Genomic DNA, 10414 nt, shown 5'->3' on the forward strand with positions numbered 1-10414 from the left:
TGGCCTTTAGCTAAATCTTAGCATAGCACCCAGCATACTATAGACTATCCGACTGGTGTATGGTGTCCTAGGGTAAGAGAATCTGAAAGTGACCTATATTGGACCTTTTTTTTTTTTTTTTTTTTTTTGGACTTTTATTCCCACTAAAGGTTTTTGTCGTTCATTGGGGGGACACTGTATGAGATTGGAAAGCCTGAAATGCAACAGAAAATAAATTCGTCTCTCGGAAAAGAAGGCATAGAGAAAACTGCCGAAAGGTTGCAGACGACTGCACACACCCTACAGGTCATCATAGATGGTCTGAGCCAGCCCAAGACCTTTGACATCCGAACAGGTGAGTGGCTATCCTTGTCTTCAGGATGCTCCATCACCACCTCTGGTCCTTACGACTGGAGAGGGTCAAGGGTCAGCTTTCATCTTCCACAGTCACTCGGCGTTCATCTTCCACAGTCATTCGAATTCCTGTCTGAGGTCAAAGCTAGAAGCATGGCTTCAAACTCCCTGTCCATGTTGTTTTGCAGCTGCACCAAGCTGGACACATCTCCTGTGCTATGCTCCTGTGTGTGCATGGACGCATGCTCTCCCTGGCTCTCCTGTGCTATGTATGCTCCTGTGTGTGCATGGACACATCCTCTCCCTGGCTCTCCTGTGCTATGCTCCTGTGTGTGCATGGACGCATGCTCTCCCTGGCTCTCCTGTGCTATGTATGCTCCTGTGTGTACATGGACGCACGCTCTCCCTGGCTCTCCTGTGCTATGCTCCTGTGTGTGCATGGACACATGCTCTCCCTGGCTCTCCTGTGCTATGTATGCTCCTGTGTGTGCATGGATGCATGCTCTCCCTGGCTCTCCTGTGCTATGCTTCTGTGTGTGCATGGACACATGCTCTCCCTGGCTCTCCTGTGCTATGCTCCTGTGTGTGCATGGACGCATGCTCTCCCTGGCTCTCCTGTGCTATGCTCCTGTGTGTGCATGGACGCATGCTCTCCCTGGCTCTCCTGTGCTATGTATGCTCCTGTGTGTGCATGGACGCATGCTCTCCCTGGCTCTCCTCTAAACTCTCTGTATGTCTGAAGAGCCAGAAGGTAAAATTTTCCATTCACACCAAAAAGCAAGTCTTCTTCCTAAATTACAGCCTTCCGGGTTTCTGGATTCCATTTTGCTGAGCACACTGAACAAATAAGATGCTATCTCTGTTGATTGTCTTTCTGATTTAGAGTGTTCTCAGCTTTCTGTGCAGGGAGAGGGTACAGGAAGGATAATAGCCGTAGTTGTTGAGAGCAATGACCCATTGAGACAGAGTTGCAGCTGGAGAAAATAAAACATTGAGTCAGACCAGTGCCACAAATGTGGGCATCAGGGCCTCCCAGTGGTCCTCGTGTAAAGTGGCTGTCCCTACAGACGGGACTGTGGAGAGGACTGCTTCTCTCCTGATGGGTTCCATGACTGTTTTGTGCAGCGACTGGAAGATCAGTGTGTCTCATGACAAGTGGACTGGTAATAGCCCTATGTACTCACTGGATGGTTGACCAAGGCACTTGAGCTCCGGGTGGCCTGGACTGTATTTTCCTGCCCACCTTTCCTTTTCTGTCGAGGTGTTGATTGCTCCTTTATCTCAGTCACACGAGGGACTCAAGGCAAACGCTCAGTCAACCCAGCTAAGCAGAGGCCCCTCCTTGATGAGACTCTTGTTGGGCAGAATGCAGATGGGCCGGGGCTTTCCAGTGTGCAATTTCAAACCCTCTCTCTAAGCAAACTGTCAACTAGACTTTGCCCAAGTTAAGTCACACATTTCCAGGGGGAGAAGCAGATGAATTTGAAGGTAGGGGCAGTAGACAGACTTTGAGTATCTCCATGTTACAGTATTTGTATTACATCTCGTTTCTCAACAGTGTTTCCCGTCTTATGACCTCATCCTTTCCTTACACTCATCTGGCTTCTGATCCATGCTGACATCGGTCCTCTCTTCAAGGAGGTTAAAACTCTCCTTGAAAGTTAGGTTCCTTAATTAAGAGCACACTAGTGCAGTGGCCTAACTGCTACCTTGGCTCTTGACATATTAAAATGTATATAGTTCATGGAGAATTTCTGGTTTCTCCATGTTCCTGACTGTCTTGGGGACAGGACATGCTGGCTGGCTGCTGGCTGGCTCCTGACTCTGGTTTTCATGCAAAACTAAACTGAGCAGCTGATCAGAACCTCATGGGGATTGGCGGCCCCCAAATTTCTGCAAGGAAAGGAGGGGAGAGATTTCCAAACATGAAAATGCCTTACTGGCCTGAGGGCCAGCCTGCCTCTGCCCTGGGCACCTTAGTTTCACTTCGTGTTCCCTTCATGGTCTTGGTCTGTGTGGTTCAAATTACCAGAAGTTCCTGCTTTGGAATTTAGCATCAGGTGAAATCCCTGAGTCCATTCTCACATGAATCTATTTAATAAAGACAATGAGTGAAGTTTAGGGTTTAGGGATTTTCTTTTTTTTTTTTTTTTTTTGAGTTGGGGGAGCTCAATTTCTAAAAAGATCCTGGTCTTAAGGAGGTCTGACCGGGGAGGGAAGGAAAGAGGTGACCAGCTGTTAGTACAAATGTTAAGGAAATAATCAGGGCACAGGCAGCCCTGTGGAGGAAGGGAGATGGGGTGAGGTCTCAGTGAAGGAGACCCAAGCTCAAACGTGTTGCTTGTTATGGAGTCAACACTCAATGATCTTAGGGAAGAATGCTGAGCTAGCTGTAGGGGTAAATGCAGGCCCTGGGGAACCCACAAGTCCCATTTACATGTCTTGTCTCCTCTCTCAGCCCTCTGTTGTTTTTCGTTATCTGGAGGCAGAGTGGGTAGTAGCCTGCTTTGTGCTCCCTTTTCAGGGGCCAGTGTCAGTGGACAGAGGTGTGTACACTGGGATGGGCAGGAAAGGCCTGAGACAGGGACCTAGGGTCTTCACCTTTGTGTATCTGGCATATGGCAGAGCCCTGGCCACGGATAATGACAGTAAACAGTCAAATCAGTGGAACTGGAGGACGAGAGAGGCTAACTCTGGCTGACTCTGGCTGCTGTGCAGTTCTGAACCATAGGTAATTGAGAACCTATACATTCTGATTGAATAAATGTGTTTTAAATAGAAAGAATTGATTCCTGAATTCCCACTGAAGAGAAAACACTTGACTTCACCCACATTTGTCCAAAAGCTAGTGAACGTTGGCCACCTTGAAACAGTGTAAGAGTCCAGGCACCGAAAGCCAGCTCTCCCTCTCGTGTCTCAGGGCTGATACGTTCTGCATTTGTGACTTAGTCTGGTGTAGTCACTGAGCAAAGCTAGACTCTGACCTTCCACCCTTTACAGGGAAGCAAGTGAACCAGGTCCCCAGACAGTGCTCACGGTCCCGTCAGTGAGACTGGCTTTAGAGAAGAGAGGGTTTGAGAAACTTTCCTTTCTCAAGACAGGCATGTGTCCTTGGCTTCTTTATCTCTTCCCTCCAAGGACTTTATTGATCTGGGCTTCCGTAGCAGTCAGTGCACAGCGCGTCAGCCCCTAACACAGTTCCTTCTTGGTTACTCTAACGCTTACCCTCTTTCCTCACAGATTTTGATAAGCCTGACTTCAAGAGAAGCATAGTGTGTCTGGCAGATCTGCAGGTCGGGACAATTCTTACAGGCAAAGTGGAGAATGCCACTCTGTTTGGGGTTTTTGTAGATATAGGTGTGGGGAAGGCGGGGCTGATCCCCATCCGATTCATAACAGAAGCAAAGCTATCCAAGACAAAGAAGAGAAGGAGCCTGGGCCTGGGCCCTGGAGAAAAAGTGGAGGTGAAAGTCCTCAGTGTTGACATTCCCCGATCCAGGATTTCACTTGACCTCCTCCGGGTGTTGTGAGTGCCCCAATGAACGCCAAACACCAATGTCTTCCCTCATTTCTACAGCCTGACAAGGACAAGCCAGAGCTCATGAAACCTAGAGAATAGATGGAAGGGACTCCTGGGTAGAAGTGTTTATCACACTATCCTGACTTCCCACGAAAAGAGCCATGGACGTCCTCACGTGACGCCCTACAGCAGCAGTTTCTGTCTTTGTAATTTCTCGTTGACCACACTCTAAGCGGGTGACTGCACATCCTCCTGCTGCCGTCTGCTGCCGCAGACCTGGTAGGTTGTCTTTTATTTGAAGTGTGTGGTGTTGATTGACATATTAAGACTAGTACTCTTTAATCCTGCCATTTTGTTGAGGTATTATTAGCCCTTTTACTCACAATTCATAATTTTGTAATAATCTTTATTTTCCCTTAGCAAACCAAGTAAAAATATACTAGTAAAAGATTATCATGTGTTTATGACCATCAATTGAATCATTTCGATGTGTTCCTCAGAACATATGTATCAACCTGTACAATAAATGACTGGCTGGTGACTTCGGTGTGCTGTGTTCATTGAGTGAATGCTAGAAGCCACACTGAATTAAAGATGTGATTTGTGGAACTGTGCCTCAGGGAAGACAGAAGATGCTGGACATCTCAAGAATGACTTTAATTGACGTAATGTATCACAGAGGCCATCATCTAAGAAGGACCGAGAACAGTGAAGGTAGTGACTCTGACTCTCACATAACAGTTCAGGGTCAGGTGAGGTGAGCAGAGTCCACACTGACCACTACTGCTATGATGACTCACTCAGTAAAGTGTTTGTGTGAGCACGGACCTGACAGTCTCCATGGGTGATGTGCGGAGGGAGGACACTAAAGTATGGCCAGTCCTATTTCTTTAACTTGCGCAATTCCTTAATTTGTAAGGAAGCAACCATTACCTTTGAAGACTTTTCAGTGCTGCTGCCCTTTGTCCTCAGGATGCCCGATTTGGGATCATATAATCCCTCAGTGGGAGTTGTTAGGAAGTAATGTACTCATGGTACACACTAGTGCTGCCTGGTGTTTATTACAAAACACTTGGCCCTTCTAACTAGTGCTCTGCCATATGCCAGATACACAAAGGTGAAGACCCTAGGTCCCTGTCTCAGGCCTTTCCTGCCCATCCCAGTGTACACACCTCTGTCCACTGACACTGGCCCCTGAAAAGGGAGCACAAAGCAGGCTACTACCACTCTGCCTCCAGATAACGAAAAACAACAGAGGACTGAGAGAGGAGACAAGACATGTAAATGGGACTTGTGGGTTCCCCAGGGCCTGCATTTACCCCTACAGCTAGCTCAGCATTCTTCCCTAAGATCATTGAGTGTTGACTCCATAACAAGCAACACATTCAAGCTTTGGTTGCCTGTTTCATTCCTGTGTCTTTTTTTGCTTTTTACTGGTTTTTACCTGACAAGGAGTGCCAATGTTTTTAGCTGGCCTTCTTACTCCTTGCCAAGGCTCTCTGGTTCCTAGTGTGCAGATGAAAGCTACGTGACATCCCAGGCAGGACTCTCCCAGGCATGCTCCTCCTCCCGGGCACGTTGGATGAAGCTCTGTGCCCTTGACAGCTAAACCTTTGTGAGCAGGAGGAGGTCAGTGTGTCCTTTGCCCTTTTTATCTAACGAGAGGAACTCTGCATAGCCCAGCCTGGGGAAAGAAGAGCCATATCTCTGTCATCACTGCAGCTCTTACTGATGTGGGTTTAAGAGTTGGAGTTGGCTTTGAGGCAGTGGCTTTTTGTAGAGCTGGAAATAGTATAATGGCTAGACAGTGAAATGGAGCCAAGGGTTTCTATGTATTTCTAGAGAAAAGAAATAACGTGTATAAATGAAGAGAAATTTGATGCAGAGGACAGGAAAGTTTCTAAATAATGTTCTCGATTGAATGGACTCAGTTGGAATCCAGTTCACTGTGGGGAGTTTAAGGTATGGATGCAGTGACAACTGGATTGTCACTTGTACCCATTGGAAGAGGGAGCTTTCTCCAGTAGGGTGACACTGGGTATATCAACCACTCTGGGACAGGCCTCATGGTCAGGAGGAGTTGACCAACATAAAACAAAGAATGGACTCCACAAGAGTTGTTGTTGTTTGTTTTTGTGCGTGAGCTTGTGGTTACAGTTCGGTAGTGTACGGGGAAGGAGGTTGACATGGTCTTATTTTGTTTTCTTGACTGAGGGGGTGGCTGTTATACTGAGTTTTTGTTTGATATTTGAGAAAGAACTTAAAGTTGTGAGGATGAAGAGAACAATATCATCAAAATATATTTAAAATTTAAACAATAAAATAGAAAATAAAAAAGTGTTTAAAATAAGAATGCAGGAGTTCAGCCATATTAGTAGGAGAGGAGACAGGGTATATGAGGAGCACAGAGGTAGGAATCCATGTGAGGAGACAGGGTACATGAGCACAGAGGTAAGAGCTCGTGTGAGGAGATAGGGTACATAAGGAGCACCACGGAGGTAGGAGCTCATGTGAAAACGTACAGAAGGTCTCTGAATGTCTTCTGTTTTTCTGGTTGAAATAAGGAAGAAGGATGAGGGAAATAAGAAAGGGAAAGACAAGAAAAGGATGAGATAGAGTGAAAAGTGCTCAGACATGGAGGAGAGACGGTCAGCCCATGCTCAGACATGGAGGGAGGACAGTTGGCTTCACAGTTAGTCAGATTCACCAGCCAGATCATCCATGGGGGTGCAGGATCAGGTCAGGAGGAGGGGCGTCTGCTTGGATTTGAAAATAAGTACACACTAGAGAGAAGGGCAGGAACTTAAAGGCTTGCAGATAAAGAAACTACTAACTGAAATTTAGACTCAGTAAAAAGAAACGTGGGAACCCAAGGGGAAGCAGAGGACAGGGGAAACTGCAGGCTGAAGGAGTGCAGGTAGAGCCAAGGAATGTTGGGTGTGGATAAAGGACGTAGCAGTGAGGGATAAGAGCAGCCGCGTTCGGGTGCATAACCTTCAAAGCCTGGAGTCATCACTTTTGGTGATGATGCAGTGAGAGAGATGGCAACCTAGCACGGACAGATAGAAGACGAGAAGGTGACCACTAGAAGTCAGGAGCCGAGAGTTTGAACGCTTTGTGGATAAAGATCTTGTCTTTGTGGTTGCAATGGATATACTGGCATAAAATACGGTGACAGACCGTTGGAGGCTGAAGAGGCTGTCTAGTGGTTAAGAACTCTTGCTGATCCTCCAGGAAACCCAAGTTCAGTTTCCAGCACCCTGCAAATCCAGTGCCAAAGGTTCCTCTTCTGGCCCACGTGAGCACATGGGACATCCACCCACACAAATACAGATACACACAAACAGAAATTAAAGATGTAAGAAAAAGCATGGTAGAGGAGCCACAAAAATCATGATTCTGCATTTGGAAGCAAGCAACAATGGTTCCAGGCTGCTGTCATAAGGAACTTGGAGTGTAGGATTGTCATCTACTGAGATGCATAACTGTGAGGCACAGTAAGGAGTCCATTTAGGACAGGGAAGTCCTAAATGTTCGGTAGAGTATATCCAAGGGGACGTGCTGGGTCAGTTCTATCTTGGTTTCTTTCTCTGTTGCTATGATAAAAATACTCCAATAAAAGCGCCTTAAGGGAGAAAGGACCTATTGAACTCACATCCAGGTTAGAGTCCATCATGGCATGGCCAAAAAGCTACAGTGATGGGAAGTGGAGAAAACTGCTCACATTGTATCTAGTCAGTAGAGAGTCTGCATGCATGCTAGCTCAACTCCCTGTGGTTCATATTGTCCAGGACTCAGACCCAGGGGAGGGTGCTGCCTATAATGGAAGACCCGCATCCTTTCACATAGTTAAGAACATGTTACAGACCTGTCTGTAGGCCAGCCCAAGCTAGACAGTCCCACGTACTCTTCCCAGGTAATTCTAGATTGGTTCAAGTGAACAATTAAAACTGACCATCAGAGACAGTTAACTATTCTAGAGACCAGGGGAGAACTCTGGAAAGCCTGTAACCAGCTACAGCCATGAAGAGACCACTAAAGTGAGTGAGCATAAAACAACAACAGAAGCTCCAAGAAACCCACGCCAGACAACCCTAACTTCTCCATGAGACTAGAATTTATTTCCTGCTAAGAGAAGGAAGGCTAACTGAAGGGAAGAAGAAAGTGACTAATGAAGATGGTCTGGCCAGTTAGTACAGGCAGAATCCAGCCACTGAAGAGCTTCTAGGAAAGGTAGAGGAGTGCCAGGTCGGGTGCCAGCACCACCACCAGACTGTCTTGTCCTCGCTCTCTCCTGCTTGGAGTGGTGGCCGTGCTGGATGTGAGGCAGTGGTGAGAGCTCTGTGGAAAGTGCTGAATTTATCCTGGCCTTGTAGGTGACCCAGAGTAGCCCTGCACTGCCTCCTTTGGACTGCGCACCATGTAAGAAAGAATAAATTATTTATTTAAACTGGGAATAAAGTGCATTTCCTACTGCATGCCACAGCTCCTAGCCGTATCCTTTTCATGAAGAAAATCGCCCCACATATAGTCGGTGTTCAATAAAAGTCAATGAATGAATGAACATCTAATGAAACTATACAATCAATTAGACAATACAGAGGCATATAGATAACCATTCATTATAATACACTGTAAAATGTCAAATATTCAACAAGCGATCTAAGAGATGAAAAGTTATAAAACTTTACTACTGAATTTAAAAAGAAAGCAGCTATTTCAAGGTTTGCTAGGCTCCTGAGAGATAAGCACTGCAGTGTGAAAGGATCAGCTCTGGGCTAAAGAGACAGCTCGGTGATTAAGAATACTCAAGAGCTGCCCTGTCCGAGGACCAGGGCTCTAAGTCCTGCACACAAATAGTGACACACGACCTTCAGTAACTCTAGCTCCGGAGTCTGATGGTTTCTTCCAGCCTTTGTAGGTAATGGACGCACAGGGTATACAGATATACATGCAGACAAAGCACCCATACACATAAATATTTTTTAAATTAGAAACACCAGTGCTTCAAAAATAGCACCTACACAAAAGCAGCCTCTTAGACACATTTGCCAAAATTCCAAACAGCTTTTTTCTGTTGGTTACTTGTTTAAAGTTATTTTGAAAATTACATGAAAAGCAAAGTAATTCTTTAAAGGAATAAAGCTGGAAGCTTGGAGGAAAATATATAATATTAAAGTATATTGTATACTGTCAATAGGACAAAACGGCAACCAACAGATTGGGGAAAAATCTTTACCAATCCTACGTCTGATATAGGGCTAATATCCAATATATACAAAGAACTCAAGAAGTTAGACTCCAGAGAACAAAATAACTCTATTAAAAAGTGGGGAACAGAACTAAACAGAGTATTCTCAACTGAGGAATATCAAATGGCTGAGAAGCACCTAAAGAAATGTTCAGTATCCTTAGTCATCAGGGAAATGCAAATCAAAACAACCCTGAGATTCCACCTCACAACATTCAGAATGGCTAAGATCAAGTACTAGGTGATAGCAGATACTGGTAAGGGATGTGGAGAAAGAGGAACACTCCTCCATTGTTGGTGGAATTGCAAGCTGGTACAACCACTCTGGAAATCAGTCTGGAGGCTCCTCAGAAAATGGACATAGTACTATCTGAGGACCCAGCTATACCACTCCTGGGCATATACCCAAAAGATGTTCCAACATACAACAAAGACACATGCTCCACTATGTTTGTAGCAGCCTTATTTGTAATAGCCAGAAGCTGGAAAGAACCCAGATGTCCCTCAACAGAGGAATGGATACAGAAAATGTGGTACATTTACACAATGGAGTACTACTCAGCTATTAAAAACAATGACTTCATGACATTCACAGGCAAATGGATGGAACTAGAAAATATCATCCTGAGTGAGGTAACCCAGTCACAAAAGCACACACATGGTATGCACTCATTGATAAGTGGATATTAGGCAAAGAGCTTGGAATACCCAAGATACAACTCCCAGCCCACATGAAGCTCAAGAGGAAGGAAGACCAAAGAGTTGATGCTTCAGTCCTACTTAGAAGGGGGAACAAAATAATCAAGGGAAGTAGACGGTAGGAGGGACCTAGTAGGAAGAGAGGAGGGAGAGAGGAAAAGAGGGGCAGAATCAGGTATGGGAGGAGATGAGGAGACATACAGAGGGTCGGGACAGTGAACAGAGCTGTGTAGCAATGGGGGATGGGAACTGGGGGTAGCAACCAGAAAGTCCCAGATACCAGGAAAGCAAGAGTCTCCCGGTACCCCATGGCGGTGACATTAGCTCAAATACCTCACAAAAGGGAGGGAGAACCTGTTGAGGCCATATCCAGAGGTTAAATATGGCCCCCTGGTTGAGGGATGGGGCCACCCACCCATCTCCCAAATTTTAACCCAGAATGGCTCCTGTCTAAAGGAAATACAGAGACAAAGAGTGGAGCAGTGTCTGAAGGAAAGGTCATCCAGAGACTGCCTCACCTTGGGACCCATCCCACAAGCAGACACCAAACCCAGACACTATTGCTGATGCCAAGAAGTGCTTGCTGACAGGAGCCTGATACAGCTGTCTCC

At 46.0% G+C, this 10414-nt stretch overlaps 1 protein-coding gene across 2 annotated transcripts in view; it reads left to right on the forward strand.

The window, feature by feature from the left end:
* The window catches only part of Srbd1 (S1 RNA binding domain 1), a 189062-nt gene extending 184668 nt beyond the window's left edge, over positions 1-4394 (forward strand). For both annotated transcript variants that reach the window (NM_001399769.1, XM_087552978.1), the window contains exons 20-21: positions 150-334; positions 3574-4394. In NM_001399769.1, coding sequence (NP_001386698.1) covers positions 150-334; positions 3574-3863 — 475 coding nt within the window. In that variant the 3' untranslated portion in view covers positions 3864-4394. The remainder of the gene's footprint in view (positions 1-149; positions 335-3573) is intronic.
* The last annotated feature ends 6020 nt before the right edge of the window (positions 4395-10414 follow it).

This window comes from Rattus norvegicus, chromosome 6 (genome assembly GCF_021556685.1).
Source record: "Rattus norvegicus strain SHRSP/BbbUtx chromosome 6, alternate assembly SHRSP_T2T, whole genome shotgun sequence".
Taxonomy (NCBI): domain Eukaryota; kingdom Metazoa; phylum Chordata; class Mammalia; order Rodentia; family Muridae; genus Rattus; species Rattus norvegicus.